General features: G+C 54.4%; 1 protein-coding gene across 1 annotated transcript in view; it reads right to left on the reverse strand.

Annotated features, from left to right (window-relative positions):
* SLC38A8 (solute carrier family 38 member 8) overlaps window positions 1-17952 on the reverse strand; it is a 32722-nt gene extending 14770 nt beyond the window's left edge. Inside the window, exons 1-6 of the mRNA XM_055299731.2 lie at window positions 17708-17952; window positions 17186-17376; window positions 12408-12606; window positions 9025-9166; window positions 7674-7775; window positions 5261-5318 (exon numbers count right to left, since the gene is read on the reverse strand). Of these exons, the coding sequence (XP_055155706.1) occupies window positions 5261-5318; window positions 7674-7775; window positions 9025-9166; window positions 12408-12606; window positions 17186-17374 (690 nt within the window). The 5' untranslated portion in view covers window positions 17375-17376; window positions 17708-17952. The remainder of the gene's footprint in view (window positions 1-5260; window positions 5319-7673; window positions 7776-9024; window positions 9167-12407; window positions 12607-17185; window positions 17377-17707) is intronic.
* Window positions 17953-21039: the final 3087 nt, after the last annotated feature.

A 21039-nucleotide genomic window follows, 5' to 3' on the forward strand; every position in this document is an offset into this window, starting at 1 on the left:
TACTGACCAAAAGAGGTCATGAAAGGGTTCCCGGGGGCTTGACCGTGTCACGTGGGTGCACGCATACTTAGAGTCTACATACTGTATATGTGCCATGCCATATTGGGGTAAGAATTTTTTTTTGGTAGAGATGGGTTCTTACTACGTTGTCAAGGCTGGTCTCAAACTCCTCAACTCAAGCAACCCTCCTGCCCTGGCCTCCCTAAGTGCTGAGATTACAGGTGCGAACCACCATGCCCAAGTGGGACAAGAATTTTAAATGCAGGAGGACGTGGTGGCTCACACCTGTAATCCCAGCACTTTGGCATGCCGAGGTGGGTGGATCCCCTGAGGTCTGGAGTTCGAGACCAGCCTGGCCAACATGGTGCAACCCCACCTCTACTAAAAGTATAAAAATCAGTCAGGTGTGGTGGCACACGCCCATAATCCCAGCTGCTTGGGAGGCTAAGGCAGGAGAGTCGCTCGAGCCTAGGAGGCAGAGTCTCACTCTGTCACCCAGAATCTTGGCTCACCGCAACCTCCGCCTGCCGGGCTCAAGCGACTCTCTTGCCTCAGCCTCCCAAGCAGCTAGGATTACAGGCAAGACAAGCTAATTTTTTGTATTTTTGATAGAGACAGGGTTTCACCATGTTGTCCAGGCTGGTCTCACACTCCTGACCTCAAGTTGATCCTCCCACCTCGGCCTCCCAAAGTGCTGGGATTACAGGCGTGAGCCCCCAAGACCACAGCAAGAATTTTTTTTAATGCACATCAACGCCAAGAGCCCATGAATCACATGGATTCATTTCCCTGAGTGGGTGGTGGACACTGGTGATTCATGAATAGTCAAGGGAACACTGATGTACAGCCAGGGCTGGGTGGGGAGGCTCCGCTCCGTCCGGACACACCGGGCAGGGAGGCGCTGCTCTGTCTGGACACGCTGGGTGGAGAGGTACTGCTCGGTCCAGACACACTGGTGGGTTCGGGATCCTTCCCAGGCTCCCGGGGCTGGTTCCCACCATCACACCCACTCACTCCTGGTTGAAACCAAACGTGCCAAGGCCTTGCTCCTGCTCACCCTACGCAGGGAGCTCAGATCAGCTGGGTCTCCCCTCCCTGCCTCAGGGCCTTTGCCTGTGCTGGTCCCTCTGGCTGGATTTTCTCCTAGTCCAGCCAGCTCCTCCGCACCCTCCTGGGGAGCCCTCTGGAGTGGGCTGGTTTCCTCTCTCACACGGCCCCTGTCCTTAACATGAGGCTTTTCGGTTCGTCTGCTCAGCATCTCTCAAGCACACAACGACCACATCTGCCTGGCTCAGGGCTCTGAGCCTGGGCCAGGATCGGAGCCTGCACCCAGCTAAATGAACACTCCAGGGGTTACCCACCTACTCATCCCATGAACCCACCCAGCAGCCACCAGGCCTCCCTCTACCCAGCCCCGCTCTGTCACTCACGAGTCCTACTCGGGGCAAGTGAGCCGAGCCAAGGAAACAGGCCCAGCACAGCTGTCCTCCCACCCCCAGGACACAATCTGGAGATGTAGGAGGGCACAGTGGCCTCCTCTCTCCGGCTTCCAGCCCCGGCTGAGCACACCCCTTCTGCTGACGCACTGACCTCAGGCACCACACACCCCTGCTTTCTGCCCCCAGCTTTCCTGACCTACAGGAGGGCTCAGCCAGCAGGGGGTACTGAGCACCTCTGGGATTCTGTGGATCAACCCCTCTGCCTCCTGCACCCCCACAGCACTTGTGGGGCTCACCCCGCACACTCAGGTCAACCCTGTGGTCCTGGAGCCCCAGTGCCCACAATGGGAACCTCCGTGACGCCCCTTTCCTGTTCCTAAAGGAGCACCAGCACCTCAGCCCCATCACAGGCTCTGCCTTCGGGGCACTGCAGGTGTCCCGAGGTGGGGGGGTCCCCGAACCGCAACTCTGCATATAGTGGCACAGCTGAGTCCAATATGAGGGAGAAGACATCAGTAGTGCCAGAAACCCTGGTGGGCAGGAGGGTGCCTCCTTTTCTCCCTGTTCGACTCCCCAGTTGGGTTTCTACTGGTGTTTTTTTTCTTTTTGAGACGGAGTCTTGCTCTGTAGCCCAGGCTACAGTACAGTCACATGATCTTGGCTCACTGCAACCTTTGCATCCCGGGTTCAAAGGATTCTGAGTCAGCCTCCCAAGTAGCTGGGATTACAGGCTTGTGCCACCATGCCTGGCTAATTTTTGTATTTTTAGTAGAGACGGGGTTTTACCCTGTTGGCCAGGCTGGTCTTCAACTCCTCACCTCAAGTGATCTGCCTCAGCCTCTTAAAGTCCTGGGATTACAGGCATGAGCCACTGCGCCCGGCATCTACTGGTTTTGTAAGGGGAAGCAGAGCAGGCCTGCTGAGGGTGGGCAGTACCCAGGAGGTGGTGGCAGCGTGCAGACACTCATTGCTTGGTGACAGAAGGAGACGGGAAGACGACACAGTAGCCAAAACGCGGACCCCACCCAGATGTCCATCAAAGGACACAGGGACAAAGCGCAGCTTATCCACACAATGGAGTATTATTTGACCACAGCTAGCGTGGCTACAACATGGATGAATCTCACCAACACGGCGGGGGAGGGAAGCCTGTCGTAAAAGGCCACAATGGGATTCCCTTCCTAGGAGATGGCCATCATAGGCAAATCCAGAGACAGGAAGTACAAGAGCTGCGGGCAGGGGTAGAGAATGGAGAGTGACTGACGGCGATGGGTTTCTTCTAGGGGCAACAGAAAGGCTCTCAATTGACTGTGGTGATGGTTAGACACCTCTGAATGGACTAAAATCCATTGCATTGTACACTTCAGAAGGCTGAACGGCGTGATATATGCATTCTATCTCAATAAAGATGTTTTTTAAAACCACAAAAACCAGCCAGGCACAGTGGCTCACGCCTGTAATCCCAGCACTTTGGGAGGCTGAGGTGGGCAGATCAAAACGTCAAGAGATTGAGACCAGCCTGGCCAACGTGGTGAAATGCCGTCTCTACTAAAAATGCAAAAATTAGCTGGGCATGGTGGCAGGTGCCTGTAATCCCAGCTACTCGAGAGGCTGAGGCAGGAGAATCGCTTGAACCCAGGAGGCAGAGGTTGCAGTCAGCCAAGATCACACCACTGTACTCCAGCCTGGGCAACAGAGCAAGAGTCTGTCACAAAAGAAAAAAAAAAAAAACATTAGAAGTCCCGGCGTAGCCGCATTGGCTGGAAGTGGACAGCCCCTCTGTTCCTGTGTTCCTGAGGCCCCTCTCACTGACTGGACAGGCCTGGGACGGGGGTGCCCCACGCCAAATGTGTTTCGGCGGGGATGTTGTGTTTGAGTCAGGTCAGAGTTCCTGATGACAGTATGTGACCGTCCCCTTCCCTGCAGCCCTCTCCAGCCTCACCCCCTTTTCCCAGCACCTTCACCTACATTTTTTCTCCCCCGCTTCAGATCCTGACAGCCCCCACCTCTAGCCTGAGGCCCTACTCCCACTCCTTCAATTCCAGTTCTTCCCAGCTCTTCATCTCGGCATCCCGTGTCCCTGGAAACGCAGCCCAGGCCTCGTTGCTAGGAGAATCAGGTGAGGGCTGGAAGCAAAGGTGAGGGGCACCGCTTGCAAGCATCAGCCAGGCGGCCCCGGCGTGGGTCTGCTGCACCATATGGCGCTTGGGCACAGAGAGGGGTTGTTAAACTCAGTCCAGACAAACAGTTGACAGCAAAATCAGCTCTTTAGATCTTTCAAAATATTGGGCGTGCAAGAAGCAATGTGAGAAATCCACGGAAGCGGCTTCCTGAGGCTCTGAAGCAGCATGCCGACTTATTACGAGGAAGAGAAATGGAAATGTTTCAGGATTTTTTTTTTTTTTTTCCTGAAAAGGGTTCTCAAACAAAAAGGCAAGATGAAGAACAGAAGCAGAGCTCACTGATAGTCAAGGGAAGAGACGAGCTCAATGGCTACAAAGCTGAGATCTGGTGGTAAACCCCGGAAGCATCTCCCTGTGGACTTGATTTTTACTTTGGAATGGTTTTGTTGGTGCTGGTGGTAGGCAGTGGATATGTGGTTGTTTTTAGGATATCGAGGCAAATCTTCCCTAAAATAAGCAATGTGGCCACGCACGGCGGCTCACGCCTATAATCCTAGCACTCCGGGAAGCCGAGGCGGGCGGATCACTTGAGGTCAGGAGTTCAAGACCAGCCTGGCCAACATAGTGAAACCGCCTCTGTACTAAAAATACCAAAAAAAATTAGCTGGGCATGGTGGCACATGCCTGTAGTCCCAGCTACTCAGGAGGCTGAGGCAGAAGAATTGCTGGAACCCGGGAGGCGGAGGCTGCAGTGAGCTGAGATCCACTGCACTCCAGCCTGGGCAACAAGAATGAGACTCCAACCCAAAAAGCAATGGAAGAGCAGTGTCTGCTTCCACCTGCTAGGAAGACTGGGAGAACCCATGACAGCCCAGAAGCAGAGGACTGAGCCCAAGCCCGCCACCTCCCCTGCCCCCCATCCCCCGCCACCTTCCCCCCAGCACTGTACCACAGAGCCCTCTGCAGGTCTCTCTCCAGCTGTGCCTGGGGCCCGCTCACATCAGTGGCCCACCTGTGCTGTCCTCTCTACCTGGGGTGCACTCCCACTCACCCGGCTGCTGCTCATACATCCTTCAAGATCCCTTTCAAACCCCACCACCTTAAGCAGACCCCTTTGACTCTGCCCCTCTGCCACGATGCTACACATATAGCCCCGTCCTCCCTCCCATGACATTCCATTAAAAATTCTGTATTTCTGTCCCCTTCTCCTCTCTAATCAGCTACCTGTACACCTTCCAGCTCCTCTACCCTGTACCCCTCAGGAGGCAGGATCTTTCCTGCCCAAGGCCCAGAGTCCACCTGGGTAAAAGTGTCCTGCCAGAGTTAAGTGGGTACCTTAGGACTGCAGGCCTCAGGTCTGACTGGAGTCCTGTGGGGGTTCTGCAGAGGAAGGAACAGGTCTCCGGTCCCCACACTCTACCCGAGACCCAACAAACATGGTGCTGCTTTTGGCCATCCGTGGGGGCTGGATTCCCAAGTTCCAGGCAATTCCTACCTCCCTGAGCCCAGACACCAACCCACCCTCATGGTCTCGAAAGACAGCCTGGGGACCACAGATGGGCGGCAGAGAGCCCACTGTATCCTAGGAGAAGTCCTCAAACACCTCCCTGACAGAGAAACGAAGGTTTCCCAAGGGAGCAGAGAGTCACCCACAGCCTCTGCAAACGCCAAAGTCTTCAACACAGATGCTAAAATTACCTGAAACCCGAAGCAGATGGTGGGGAAGACACTGAACACAGAGGTCCAGGAGGTAGGGCTGTAAACAAACAAGAACAGGAGTTTATTAGAGAAGGGTCACACCCGGAACAACCTGCAGCTGCAAGGGTGAATTTTAAAGGATGCTGGGAAAATGTAACAGTGCATGGCTGCAAGATGTATTTTTAATGACTGTCCGTGACCAGGCTTTTGGAAATGGAAAAGGATGCTGGCTAAATGCTGCACTTTCTAAATACATCTTTGCTGACATTTGGTAACATGACATTTTCCATGTGGGCAGAATTTGGGCAGGGAAACCGCAATAGGAAGTCCCAACTTCCCCATTGGAGGCTGCTGGCTCCCAGTGTGGTTTGGTAATTGGCGGGGGCAGGGGCACCCACAGCATCCACCCACTGATCCCAAATAGCACAAGGATGGTTTGAGCTCTGTCCAAGCCACCTAAGAAGACAGAGGTGTGCATGGGGAGAACCTCCAGGTCCAGCCTCTTGGGATCCCCGCCTGGTTCTCAGCATCGACAGGCTTGGCGGGTGTAATTATTGAAAGTAAGAGGAGGTCATGGTGGATTACGGTGAGCCTGAATCCAATGCCTGCTGCCCTTATTGGAAGGGAAAACAAACAGACAGAACACGGTGTGAGGATGAAAGCCAAGACCCAGTGATGCGTCTATCAGCCATGGAACACAGATCGCCGCGGCCCCCAGAAGTGGGAAGAAGCAGGAAATACCCGCCCCTGGAGCCTTCGGAGGGAGCATGGCATGACCACACTTTGATTCTGGACTTCTAGGCACCAGAAGTGAGAGAAATTTCTGTTAAGCCACCGAGTATGTGGTCACTTGTCACAGCAGCCCTCGGACACTCGTATCCTAACTCATCACCTCCTGTTTTTACCAGGGCCTCCTCATCCCCTCGACCTGCCCGTGCTAGAGTACCACCGGCTCAGTGTACAGATCTCAGCACTCATAGCCTTGAACGCCGTCTCTGGGCCAACGTCAGCCACGTTCCTCCTGCCAGCCCGGACCTCTCCCCCTGAACTTCAGACACACCGACCTGCCCAGCTGCTTGACTTCCGTCTTAGATGTCTCCAGGTCGGCTCCACCTTGACTGTTCCAGCTCCACCTTGACTGTTCCGAGGGACCCGCCCTGCTCAGGCCTCTCTAATCCAGGAAACAGCATCTCCGGCCTTCCCATTGTTCAAGCTGAGAGCTCCAAGTTACCTTGACTTTCTTCTCTTGCTCACCTTCCAACCCACTAGCAGCACTGGCCACAGAATTCACAGGGCCAGGTGCAAGAGGAACATGTGGGCACCCTTGTTGGACAATGATTAAGGATTTTAAGACAGCGACATCAGAAGGTTACACTGAGCATGGGGCCTGGGTGACTGTAGGGGTCCCACACCCACGAGCCAGCCCTGCCACTAGGAAATCTGATCTCAAGCATATCCAGTCTGACTATTCCTCATTGCCTCCCCTGAAGCCACCAGGTCTGGGATGTGGGATCTAGGCAGAAGCCTCCTACTTCATCTCTGTTGCTACCCCTGGCTCCCAAGGACCACAGAACAGCCAGGGTGAGCCTTTTTATTTATTTATTTTTGAGACAGAGTCTTGCTCTGTTGCCCAGGCTGGAGTGCAGTGGTATGATCTCAGCTGACTGAAACCTCTGCCTGCCGGTTCAAGCAATTCTCCTGCCTCAGCCTCCTGAATAGCTGGGATTACAGGTGCCCACCGCCACACCTGGCTAAACTTTGTATTTTTAAGTAGAGACAGGGTTTCACCATGTTGGCAAGGTTGGTTTTGAACTCCTGACCTCAAGTGATCCACCTGCCTTAGCCTCCCAAAGTGCTGGGATTACAAGTATGACCCACCACACCCTACCTAGAGTGACCCTTTTTAAAAACATCGTGTCATGTCCCTGCTGTACTCAAAATGCTGCCAAGTCTCCCAACTCATCCAGAGCAAAACCAAACTCCTCGCCGTGGCTCTGAGTCCCTGTATGACATTCCCGCCCATGCTCTCTGCCCTTACTCCGGCTGGCTTGGCCACGCCGGCCTCCTCACAGTTCCCCTGCCCCGGTACATGCAGCTGGCTGGCTGCCAAGTTCCCTACCTCCACGCTGTGGGGACAAGTCTGCAACAGCCTATGACCCCTAGGCCACCGCAGCCTTTGGTGGCTTTTGGGTCCCTTGGCCTGTCCCGGTCATCACTAGCCACGGCCAGGTCCCTGCAGCAGAAGGAGAGTGGCGCTCCCTTGCCTTCACCGCATCAGAGACGGAAAGAACTGCAAGGAAGGAGCCCAGGCTCTGCAGTGAGCACGACAGACTCCTCCTCCAACACTCCCCTTGCAGACTCCCCTGCGGTGCCTCCTCCCAGAGGCTGCCGGAAGCTGTTCCCTCAGACTTACCTCAGTGAAGGACGGGACTCACGCACGAGACCCTGGGGCCAGAGGTAGTACTGCACGGTGATGACCAGGGCCAGGTAACAGGCAGCCAGAGTGCCTAGGATGCTAACACACAGTGACTGTGTGAGGGGCTGCACAGTGGGTGACACGTGGTTGATGCACAGGGGACAGTAGTGGGATGTGAAACCCAGCTCCGCCCTTGACAATGAGGTGCTGGCCAAGCTGTCCAACTCTGCCTCACCATCCTCATCTATACAGGGGGCATGTGGGGCAAGGCTGCTCTGCGGTCAAGGGGTCAGATGTACAGACCTGTTTTTTGTTGTTGTTGTTGTAGTTTTTTTTTTTTTTTGAGACGGAATCTCGCTCTATCACCCGGGCTGGAGTGCAGTGGCGCAATCTCAGCTCACTGCAAACTTTGCCTCCCGGGTTCAAGCAATTCTCCTGCCTCAGCCTTCCGAGTAGCTGGGATTACAGGTGTCTGCCACCACGCCTGGCTAATTTTTGTACTTTTAGTAGAGACGGGGTTTCACCATGTTGGTCAGGCTGGTTTCGAACTACTGACCTCGTGATCTGCCTGCCTTGGCCTCCCAAAGTGCCAGAATTATAGGTGTGACGCCCAGCCCAAATGTGTAGAATTCTTAATGGCACCCGGTGCCCTTGGGGATGGCAGCTGTAATATTGTTTCCTTCCCACCAGCAAAAGTTAATCAGCCACTCAACCTGACGCCTAAGGCAGGACGCCAGCAGACTCGCTCACGCTTGAGAGGGGACAAGCCCCCTCCTGGCTTGGTCTGAGTGGCACAAGCGCCTTGCAGGGCAGAGGCCTGGGGGAGGCTCTGGTTTGCTGCCCGCTGTTTCTATACAATGTCTATTGCTCATACACACAGGCAAAAGGCAGGCAGCAGAGGGAGATGGATACTGTTGCCAAGCTTTATTTCTTCAAAAGTATACAGACCCTTAGCCACAAAAAAACAACCTCTGTGTGTGTGCACACGTGTGCGTGCACGGGCAGGGGGGCGTGTGGGGGTGGGGGTGCATATATGGGTGGGTGTGCATGTGTGGGTGTGGGTAGGTGTGTGTTGTGGGGAGGCGCCTCTCTCTGCAGCCATGTACAAAAAATCCAACAATGAAATAAACTGAGTAGCACTGACGTTGTTACAGGTCATTTTCTTCTTTAGGCTCGTCTGTGTTTTGTATCATGCATACATTTTACTTGTATAATTTTTTTTTTGTTTTCCCCTTCTCCAAATGTGAAGGCCAATCCCCCAGCTCCTCCAACCCCAGATGTACAGAAACCCTGACACAAACACTCAGCAAGGTTGGGGCCCCCAATGGGCAGCATCCCCAGCCCTTACCTTGTGTATTTCTGGAAGGCGATCTCCCGCGGGGCAGACAGGGGCAGGATGGCCAGCACGGAGAGCAGGGGCAGGGTGAAGCGCTGGTCTGCGTACCACAGCTGCGGGGCGGACGGGGTGCCAGACAGGAGGGTGTCACACACTGCCAGAGACACGGGGAGAGCTGAGCCACAGAGTACAAATACCGTGGGTTCTCGGCTCCCCCCTGGCCCTTCAATCCTGGCTGGGGTTGGACATCCGCCCTCAGTCAGCCCCAGGAGCCCAGAGATCGCATGACAAGTGAGATGGAGACAAGTCACATGCCCCACGCAGGAACAGACTCTGACACACGGATTCATTCAACAGACATTCGCTGGGCTCCATCCCCAAGCCCAGCACTGCTCTAAGGCCCAAGATGCGGTGATGACCAGACAAGCCATCTGCCCTCGTGCCCCTTACATTCTGGTGGAAGACTTTTGGTTTCGCTCAGGAACTCATAGTATCTGGGGTCAAATGGGGGCCTGAAGTCGATTTTTGGCCACTGTGCAGTCAGCAACAGGCTGCTGTGCATCAGCGTTGTGGGTCCTCATGGTTGCAGCAGAACACATGACCCCAAATGCAGTGGCTTAGAATCACTTTGTTACAAGTCATGGATTGTAGGTAGACAGTTAGTCCAGGGCTGGGCCGGCCAATCCTCCTCCATGTAAGATTGGCTGAGGTTGCTTGGGGGTCTCTGGCTGGCAGTGGGGCTGGTCTGGAGTGCACTTGATGGCTCCCCCCAACACCTAGTGCCTGATGGGCACACCTGGGCCTTCCCTGCTGTCTGGGAGTCTCTCCACATGGGCCTTCTAGCAGATGCCTCCAACTTCCTCCATGGCAGCTGGGGGATCCCAGAGACCGAGGCAGAAGCTGCCTGTCCTCTTAAAGGCCAGACCCAGAATGGGCACAGTGTCCCATTTACCACACACTGCTGGACAAAGCCATCCAGGCACAACTAATTCAAAGGCAAGGGACACAAGCCCCACTAACCTCTCCATGGAAAGAACACCAAAGAATGTAGGGCCATTTTTATCGTGCCACACTGGGATGAATGATTTGGAACCCATGTAAGAGGCAAAACATATGGGGGAGGGGAAAGCAGGGAAGAGTGGGAGGGTGGCTGGAGGTAGGAGCCACTGGGAACCACCTGGGTGGGTGAGGTGGCCCCTGCGACCAACGGACGTGGGAGGCTGTGGAGCTTGAGCTATCTTCACTCCTTCAGGGATTCGTTGGCACTGAGGTGTCTTAAATGCTTCTTTGTTCTCACTCAACAAGGGGAGCCGTGTGAAAAAATGAATGTATGTGAGAAAAGCTCAAGTGTACGAAATGATGAAGGGGAAGTTCCACAAGCAGGTGGTCACAGCAGCATCCACGTGGGAGGGCCAGAGATGCCAAGGGACTGCACACGCCCCAGGACTGCACGGAGATCATGGGTGGGTTTTAGACCTCCAGGCGGTGTGGGATGGCGCAGGCCCTTTGTCTGCACCTGGACCTCCCACAGCCAGGATCCCCGGTGCCAACAGCAGGACTGTACCAGCTCCTTCCCAAATCCAGCGTTCCGGGGTGCTTGAGATCTTTGGCACCAAAGACATAGCCACTTGTACCTCGTGCCATGACTCCCCCAAGCACTCCAACCTCTAACCAGCACTCCCTCTCAGAAGCTTGGCCTCCCCTGCAGAGAGGCATCCCCAAATATCTAACCAGATATGCACAAGAACACTCTCTCCACCACAGTCAATCCACCCACACCTGGGGTGGCCCATATCCTCATCCGTCCTCTGACTAATCAGGGGGCTCTGCTCCCAGTGAGGCTCAGAATCCTTCTTAACACAGCAACACTACCAGTTCACTGGAGCTGAAACTGCAGACGAACTCTACTTGCCACTTGTGGGTGGGGGCGGGGAGGGCAGGACGTTTTTGTGCCCGCTTACCCGTTAAGAGGTTCAGGTACGCCAATCTCACTACTTTTTGGTATAAGATAGTGTTTACCAAGACACAGCAGCCTTCAATCTCAATACCCCCCAGTCAGGGGTCTTTTGCTTCATGGGTCAAGAGACACACAGAACACACACATGGCAAAATGGTAGACTAAATTTCACCCTATCAACAATCACATTCCAATTAAAAGTCTAAACATTCCAATAGGAAGTCTGAGGCTGTCAAGTTGGGTAAAAAAGCAAGACCCGACCATATGCTGCCTACAGGAAATGCATTTTAAAATCCCAAGCCATTCTCAGGCTGGTGTTGCAAAAACGACATATAATCACATTAAAAAAAAAAAACAAACCCAAGTCACAGTTAGATTCTACGTAAAAGAATGATAAGAGAACTTCTATACAAACACTAGTCTTAAGGACGCTAGAGTGGCTCTATTAATGGTAGAGAAAACAAATTAATGCCAGAGATAAAGAATATTTCATAATAAAAGGATATACCTAGAGTTTCAAAGACCATGAAGCATGAAGCGTGACAGAATAGGCTAATCTGCAATCGCAGCTGGCGATTTTAACATCCTTTAACATCCTTCTCTTAGGAATAGAATAACTGGACCTAAATATTAATATGGTTGCAATGACGATCTGAACACAGCTGTTGAGCGCCTTGACCTAATGGACATTGCCAGCACACTGTACCCAGCAACTGCAGAGTACACATTCTCTGCAGAGCACACAAAATGTTCTCCAATACAGACCATGTGCTGGACTACAGAGCAAGTCTCAGTGGATCTCAAAAGACAGAAATGATACAGATTCCCTGACCATGATGCAAATTAAGGTCGAAACCATGAAGGAATCTAAAAAACTCCCCAATAATTGGCAATTAAACACAATTCTAAACATCTCACGAGTCAAAGAAACCACAGTGAAAATGGGCGAATATTTTAAATTTTCCATTCATGAGAAAAGAGTCAAATGAAAATGAAAATAGAACATGCGAAAATTGTTAAGATGCAGCTAAAGCAGTGCTTAGAGGGAAAGTCTTAGTCGGGAACTAGAGGCCAAGGTTGCATGAGGGCTCAGAGCCATAGCCATTCCAAAGCTTAAGGTGTTACTGGTTCTCTCTCAGAAGGAGCTGCTTGCTGCTGGGTCCATTTCCTCATCTGTGAAATGAGTTATCTCCACTGGACATCCTAATTGCAGCCACAACCTCTCTCATGCACTTGTGTGCCCATGACTCTCACCCCACTGGTGACTATCCATTCTGAGCCTCCCTTCCCCCCCATGTTAGGAACAAGAGTGTGATTTCAGCCTCTGCTGTCCCTCAGGGCCCAGGCCAAGGCCCCACATCCTGCTCAACTGGAAACTCCAAGAGATCATTACAGGTCCAGCACCCTGGGCCATCCCAAGTCCCACGGAGGTACTTACGCTTCTCCAGCTGGTCCCCGATCACCCTGAGGAAGGCCACAGAGATCATGAGCAGGTTGATGAGGAAGCAGGCCTCACACAGCTTCCCGATGGCAGGGCCACACAGCCCCCTGACCACACCCTGGTAGGTGGCCTGGCCACTGACAGCAGCAGCATATCCCAGGATGACCAGCCCGCTGATCAAGAAGACCAAGGAGACCTGCGGAGCAGGAGCAGGACCTGGAACTGTGTTGTGCCCACAGCCCACCCACCCCCAGCCAGCCACCCCGTGGGCACACTCTCCACATGGCTTCTTGTCCACAGAGGCCAGGGCTGCCACCAGCATGGGGTTGGCAGTCTACCAGCTCTGTCACTGCACACACCCCCACCCCACCCCACCTATCCTGAAATCGGAGCTGCAGTGCAGGCGGACTCTGGCAGCCTCACTGGCTCCAGGCAGTGAACCTGGGAATCTGACACCATCCTGCCCCAGTGGGATAAATGACACATCAGAAACCCAGAGTTTAAGCTACTCTCCTGAAATCTCCTGGGCTGTGGGTGGAGAGGCAGTAGGTGTGGTGGCTTGGAACCCGAGGTGGAGTGGGCACAGCCAGGCTCAGGTTCTAACCATCGCTCACCTGCTGTGTGACATGAGGCAGGATGGCAACCTCTGCTTTTCCATCTGTCAAATGGGGGCAGCACTGCCCCCCTTGCATGGCTGCTATGACACGTAAGGACTGAACAAGGCCTGTGACATACTCGTCTCAGCACGTGAGTGCTCAAGAAATGGTGTTCCGGCTTGGCACAGTGGCTCATGCCTGTAATCCCAGCACTTTCGGAGACCGAGGTGGGCGGATCACCTGAGGTCAGGAGTTTGAGACCATCTTGGCCAACATGGAGAAACCCTGTCCCTACTAAAAATATAAAAATTAGCCAACCATGTGGCTCTTGCCTGTAATCTCAGTACTTTGGGAGGCCAAGGTGGGTGGATCACCTGAGGTGGGGAGTTTGAGACCAGGCTGGCCAACATGGTGAAACCCCGTCTCTACTAAAAATACAAATATTAGCCAGGCGTGGTGGCGGGTGCCTGTAATTCCAGCTACTTGGGAGGCTGAGGCAGGAGAATCACTTGAACCCAAGAGGCAGAAGTTGCAGTAAGCCGAGATCGCGCCACTGCACTGCAGCCTAGGCCCCAGAGGGAGACTCATCTCGAAAAAGAAATTCAGATGTACAGGAAAGTTCTAAGAATGTTACAGTGAACACCCCTATGGGCAGCCACCTGACTCCCCCATGACAGGTTGCTGTACTCGCTTTGACTTCTCTACCCTTCCACCCATGCCTCTGTGCGGCCTTCCATCCATCTTAATGGATTAGCATTTTGAAGCAAGTTGCAGATCCCAGTGTGCTTGATATTTGTTCGTTCACAGGCCTTTTCTCTTGTGGGGCGAAATTTACATATAAAATGCTCAAAGTCTTAAGTGTATTGCTGCAAGATGTAAAATGCACATGTGCCAGCCAAACCGCTACCCACAGGCAGAATATCGCCACACCCTGGACGGTCCCACAGGTCCCACTTCTGTCTCCCTCCCATCCCCAGAAGAAACCACTGGTCTAGTATTTTCCACCTTTGTGTAATTCCCAGCTCCTCCCACTCCACCAAGCATGTGTGATCGATCCGTATCGTGTGCACAGGCAGCTTCTGTTTTTTGCTAACAGGCCATTGTCTGAATAGATCACAATTAGCCGAGCATGGCGGTGGAGCATTCCACATCTAATGCCTAGAGCTTGTGAACGTGACTTATTGGAAACAGTTTTTGCAGATGTCCACAAGCAAAACGTAATTAAGTGAAAAAGGGTTTTGCCTACATCATTAAGGATCCTGAGGTGAGGTCATCTTGGATCCGGTGGGCCCTCAACCCAATGAGGCGTGTCCTTGTAGAGACAGAAGGGAAGGAGGCAGAGATTGGAGTCCTGAGGCCATAAAACCAAGGAGCACCTGGAGCCACCAGGAACTCCAAGAGCCTTTGGTCAGCCCTGCTGACCCCTTCATGTCAGACTCCTGACCTCCAGAACTGTGAGACGATACATTTCCAGTGTTTTAAGCCCTCCATTTTGTGGTAATATGTTATAGCAGCCACAGGAAACAGACATGTGCAATTGTAAAATATTGACAGATTTCTCCAATGCCCTCTCACCCAGGCTCTAAGCTCCGTGAAGACTGGGCGGTATTCTTTTTTTCTATTTTGCCCCAGAGAAGGGCCTGACAAATGCACACACTCAGAAAACATCTGTGATTGAAAGGCAGGGGGGCTGGGTGTGGGGGCACACGCCTGTAATCCCAGCACTTTGGGAGGCCAAGACGGGTGGATCACCTGAGGTCAGGAGATGGAGACCATCCTGGCCAACACAATGAAACCCCATCTCTACTAAAAACACAAAAAACTAGCCGGGTGTGATAGTACATGCCTGTAGTCCCAGCTACTTGGGAGGAAGGCTGGGCAGGAAAATCGCTTGAACCCAGGAGGTGGAGGTTGCAGTGAGCCGAGATCACGCCATTGCACTCCAGCCTGGGTAACAGAGTAAGACCCTCACAAAACAAACAAAGAAACAAACGAAAAGGGCAGGGGAAGGTGTGGGGGCAAGGAAGCCTCAGCAGTGAGCCATCCCTGGAGGACAGGGTCACCACAAGAGGGACTGGGCCTCTGGGCAGCAGAACTGCAAGGACCCCCAGCCGCCATGCCAGACCCAGCCCTTCCACAGCTCCCAAGAGGAGGTTTGCCAGTTTTCATCAAATGTCTCCCATCCAAGTACTAATCACGTCCGACCCTGCTTAGCTCCCGAGATCAGATGACATCAGGTGCGTTCAGGGTGGTAGAGCCCTAGACTGTTTTCAGCAAATGTTACTAAACCGCCAACCCTAACGAGTCAGGCTTCCAACCTCTGCCCACTGACTTCACATTTAAACGCTCCCCATGCAGAAGCCTCCCCAGCTAAGCGGAGGATAGCAGCCTCCCCCAAATCTTCCGTCATTCACAGTGACAACACCCCAGCCCCACCTCCATCTCCCCTGCAGCCCTGGAGGCTAAAGGAACAACTTGGGGTGGCGCGCCAGGAGCTTGTCAAGAGCCAGACTGGCTCCTCTGCTCTGTCATGAGTTTCCTTTTATTCATGTCCGGGTTCCCTTCTCCTCGTCTGTTGAGCGAAGGGATCTGGAACTCATCCTAAGCAAAACAAAATAGCTGTTTCCCCAGAAGCAATTCACAAATGTGGTCTCAGGCCCACCCAGCCCTGCAGGGCCAGCATCTGCATTTCAGCAAGATCTGCATGAAATGCTTGCACGGTGCTCGTGGAACAGGGATTCCCCCCCTCTGGCTCATGGCCATTCCTGCTGCCCCAGGATTGGCCACAACCCTACCCCCAAGCCCCACCTGCGTCTGTGGCTTGAGATGGGGCTCCTCCCTCACTGCTGTAAAGGCAGACTTCCTCACGCACTAGTCTAAACACAAGCACGCCGCCCCCTCACACGCACCTCAGGAAGCTCTTACCATTTCCAGTTGGGCTCAGCGCAAAGGTCACCTCCTCTGAGACGCTTCCAACCATGCCGTGTCATATAAACCCCCCATCCCCAGAGACACATGACCCTCCCGGCATGATCCACCATCTGAAGCTCATACATGCATCTTGTCTGACTTCCCATTAGAACAAAGCTCCATGAGGACAGGGACCGCACTGCCTCGTCCATCCTAGGCCAGGCACGGGGCAGGAGCTCGGCCAGCGCCAGGGGTGGCATGGGTTACACCCGACACTGCAGTTTCCAAACAGACCCAAAGAGCCTCAGGGCACACAAACGGTTGGAATCCAGCCATTACCCACCAGCTGCCATAAAATGTGTGAGATAAAGCCAGCCAAAGAGCTTACCACAAAATGTAGCAATTCACTCCATCAGCCAGGGGAAGAGGATCTTAGAAAATAAAGCTGTGCTCATGAGTGCTTCTCCCGCAGCAAAGAGAAGAGCGCAGCGTCCGCGCTTCCCCAGAAGGGCATCCCGGCTCTGCACTGGGCAGGCAGGAGAGCACAACAACCGACACCAAGCAAGGCCAGCCCGGCTCTGCGTGGGGGGTATGGGGGTGTCACACCAGTTTTAGGCTCCATCTGCACACAGGAGTCCAGCTTTGTTTTGGTGTGTTTGAGACAGAGTCTCACTCCGTCGCCCAGGCTGGAGTGCAGTGGCACAATCTCAACTCTGCAACCTCCGCCTCCCAGGTTCAACTGATTCTCCTGACTCCGCCTCCTGAGTAACTTGGATTACAGGCACCTGCCACCACGCCCGGCTAAGTTTTGTATTTTCAGTAGAGACAGGGTTTCACCATATTGGCCAGTCTGGTCTCGAACTCCTGACCTCAGGTGATCCTTCCACCTTGGCCTCCCAAAGGGCTGCGATCATAGGCGCGAGCCACCGCGCCCGGCCCAGCTTTAGTTTAGAGCAGCTGACCAGGCAGGGCGCCCAGAAAGGCTCCTTCCCAGGTGAAATGCCCCCTTCACAGACGGAGCTGCAATGACTCTAGCTCCATCCCGGGAGCTGTGGATCAGACGTCACCAGTGCCCACAGGGGATATTCTCGTCCCAGGGCTACAGTGGGATTATCTTCTTCCCTCATTAGCTGAGCGGGATAGAAAATAAAACCCCGAAGCTATAGCTTACAGGACATGCGACTCCGCAGAAGCAATACAGAGAACGCCACCCAGAAAAGCCAAAGTCACCTCGTACCCGTCCCCAGGACTCACTTCCCGGGGACTTACCAGCTCCACCAGGAAGGCAGGGACCACTCCGCCCGCTTTGGAGAAGGCCCAGGGGAAGTTGAGCAGGCCAGCTCCCAGCGCGGACTTCATGAGGATGAAGACAGCGCCCATCGAGGACAGAGTGGCAGCAGCTGTGGCAGGGTGAGGCTTTTCTGGAAGGCCTCTGCTTCCTGGTGTCTGTCCCTCCATGGCTAGAGGCGGCAGAGGGGTGGAGAGAAAGCAGAGTCTTCACACTTTCTTCCCTCCCTAAGTTCCTTGGCGTCAGCTCCCCCTTTCCAAAGGGTGCTGCATGCATCTTCCCACAACTTCTAGTCCCCCTTCCTCTCCCATTCCCTACCCACATTATTCTCACTCCTGCTCTCCCACTAGACCCCAAGGCAACCTCACCCCTTCCCCCTCCCTCTCTCTTCCCCCAAACCCCCAACCTTCCTCATTCCCATCAATCCTCTCTCCCCGCATTCCCATCCACCTCCTTTGCTTCCAGCCAAACTTCTGTACAGAACCCCAGTCCCTGAGGCTTACCACCAAATCCAACTTTCAAGGTGCCGGACGGTCTTCGGCTGTTGGCGATGGGGCTCGGGCTCACTCCAGGTGGCTCAGTTGCATTTCTTGGGGCCAGAGGGGTGGGAGAAGGAAGATTCTAGCTTGGCCAGGGGTGGTTGAGTCATTAATTAAAGGATCCCTAGCGATTATCTGTCAGGGTCAGGCCCCTCTACACCTAAGAGGACAGCAACAAGTAGTCAGGGCCATGGGTCCCAAGAATTTGCAGCTTTTGAGACTTCTGACCTGAGCAAGGAAGGCTTAAGACTCCCGCCTCTCCCCAGCCCCCTGCAGGCCCGGCTCTGGGGGTGGAGCTTTCTCAGCTGCGCTGGAGGGTGACAGGGAGCTCGGCTGGGAGCAACATGGGGCAGGGGAGCAGGCACCATGATCTCATGGCAGCTTCTGCAGCACCTCCATCCTCAGATGCCTCTCCAAGGCCCCCAGCCCAAGGGAGGGGGCTTTTTGAAAAGCGCACTGAGCCCAGCCTCCTCATCTGCAGAACAGGCTCCACCGTCTGCAGGTACTCCCCGCAAGGTGGTTTCCTTTACTTCCTTCACCCAACTCCAGCAGGTGCACCTCAGAGCTAATCCCATGCACACGAGTCACCTGCGGGCCTTGTTGAAAGCTTGGGGGAGGCGGCGGCTGCTGGTCCCTAGGCCACGCTTGATCTCTCCAATCTGATACGTGGTCAGCTAAGGGGACAGAATATCGGAGACGGCCCCATTCCGGAAAATGCTGGCACATGCAGGTCAGATCTGCAATTTGACTGTTTATTCCTGGAACCCCAGCTCCCTCTCACCTGCATTCTCAAACTCCACTTTGCCTCAGAATCCACTGGAGGGTTTGTTCAAACACAGACCACCAGACCCCAGCCCATGTTTCTGACTGAGTGTCTCCGGGGCGGGGTCTGGGCACCTGCCTTTCTAACCGGTTCCCAGGTGACTCCAATGCTGCTGGTTCGGCCCCTCGCTGAGAAGCACTGCTTTCACTTAAATATCCTCAATGCCCAGAACCCCTCCCCTCGTTGCATCTAATCAGTCCTTATCTGTCCGACACCAGATCAGCCCCAAAGCCTTCTTTTCGATGTGGTTGCTAACAGTCTCAACCCCTGACTCCTGTTACCTCCTGATGAGCCGGCAGGTTCCAAACTCTGTGGCTCACACAATGGCTGCTCCATAAACGCCCAACCAGCAGAGTCAGTGGCTGGCTTCCCAGCAGGGGCAAGTGAAAGGGAGCCGGGATTGCAGTCCCGGAGCTCCAGGCTGGACAATGATGCGGATGGCATTCACGCCACTGCTGCATAAATGTGCTGCTGAGAACCCAGCCTGGATAAGTTCACGCAAATTCCCGGCCGGGTATCCCCACAGTTTCCCCCAACTCCCACCCTGCATCAAGCAGGAACTGGGCTCAGGCAGGTGGAGCACGTGGCTCAGAGCATCACAGCTGGCAAACAACAAGGCTGCGATTCACTCTGAGTCAGGCTCCTTCCAGAGGCTGCAATGTCACACGGCCTTCTGCCCCACAAGGACTCTGACAGTGCCTGAATGAGTGAGTGTGTGAGAGAATGAATGAACGAATACACAGAGTCCACAAAAGAGAGGAAAGGGAACGTCGTTTGACTGTTCCCCTGTGTTAGGCTCCTGAGGCTGCCAACACAGACTCAGGGGCTTAGAACAACAGAAAGTTATTCTGTCATGGTCTTGGAGGTCAGAAGTTGGTCAAGGTATAAACGGGGACATGCTGCCTCTGGAGGCCATGGAGGGCGGATCCTTCCTGCCTCTTCCAGCTCCTGGGGGCTCAGGCGCTCCCTGGCTTGTGACTGCATTGCTGCCGTCTCTGCCAGCATCATCTTCCCAAGCTTTCTCCTCTGTGTCTTCTCTTTTCAGGAAGGCCCACCCAGATAATCCAAGATGATCCCATCTTGAGATCATTAATTATATTTGCAAAGACCCTTTTTCCAAATAAGGTAACAGTCAGGCTCCAGGGCGTGGCATAATTATGTCTACTAGGGGCCACCATTCAGCCCACTACACCGCTCACATCTGAGATCTGTTTGAGTTCTCATCAGTCATTCAACAAACACTGAGTGCCTACTGTATGCAGGCACTGGAGCTCAAAGGTGAAAGAGAAGGCTCCTCCAGAGAAGGGGACGGTCCCGTGGGGAGCGCAAGAAGAGACACGCCACCCTAGCCCAATGGGAGGACTGGACTACCAGACCCAAGAATGGAGGTGAATCTGGAGGGGCTTCCTGGTGAAGGTATGGGGGCTGAGGGGACATCTGTGCACCATTGGTGAAGGGCTGGGAGGATGTTCTGGGAAGCAGAGACTCCCAGTGGCAGGTGCATGAGCCAGTGCTCCCGGGAAGGGCCCCAGGGGACTGGGGTTCCCTGGGATAGAGACCTAGGTCAGCGCTGAGCTGGGAAAAGGCTTAAACTCTTGTGTCCCACTCACTGGAGGGTCACTAAACCATGTGGAGATGGCACTGGACACAGCAGGGAAGAAGGGGGCTGCGGGTGACACTGCAGGCAGGGCCCGTGCAGTACCCAGGGTGGCAGAGGGCGGGGACCACACGCCGTATTCCCACAGCTCTCCCAGGCCTGCCAAAGAGGCCAAGTCATTCCTGCTTCCCCCCAAATCCAGCCTCCTGAGAAAGGAGATAAAGGGCCCTTCATCAGCGGCTGGGGGCTTTGTAGTCCTTAATCTCCACTCGGGGGCTGGGCGGACACTTCCCTGTCCCCGCCGGTGGGTCCCTCATTAGCGGCCCATTAACGTGCATGACTTCGAAATTGGCCATTGGGCTGTGAAATTCCAGGCAATGGGGAAAACCTCTTAATTCGGAGGGGCTTTCATATCCACTCTCTGCCGGCATCACAGGGCTGCGTGACCTTTCCCGAGCTGTGGAGGGGCGCCCTGCTGGGCTGCATCTGCAGCCGGCGGGCAGGCGGGTGGGCGGCCACCCCTCTGCTTAGTCGGCCCAGCCCACCCAGACCTGACACTGGCTCCAGTGCGGCAGGAGCACGAGGAGGCCACACAGAGGTGCCCGTGTGGATGCTGTCAGCCATGGCCCACACTGCACACTGCACCCTGCACAGGAGCGCCCAGCCCGGGGCGGCCTCTCTCCCCTGTGCTGCAGGGACCCACCTCACCAAGGGAGCGCCTGAGGACCCCTCCCTTCCTTCCCCAGAGTCCGTGTCAGGTCACAGGCTTAGGAACTTTCGCAACAAAGTGGCCTCTGATCGTTTCCGAGATCTTTCTGCTCATGTCTGTTAGAAAATTCTGGAGAGGCCCGGTGGCTCACACAGAGGCGGGCGGAT

The sequence above is a fragment of the Symphalangus syndactylus genome, chromosome 11 (genome assembly GCF_028878055.3).
Source record: "Symphalangus syndactylus isolate Jambi chromosome 11, NHGRI_mSymSyn1-v2.1_pri, whole genome shotgun sequence".
Taxonomy (NCBI): Eukaryota; Metazoa; Chordata; class Mammalia; order Primates; family Hylobatidae; genus Symphalangus; species Symphalangus syndactylus.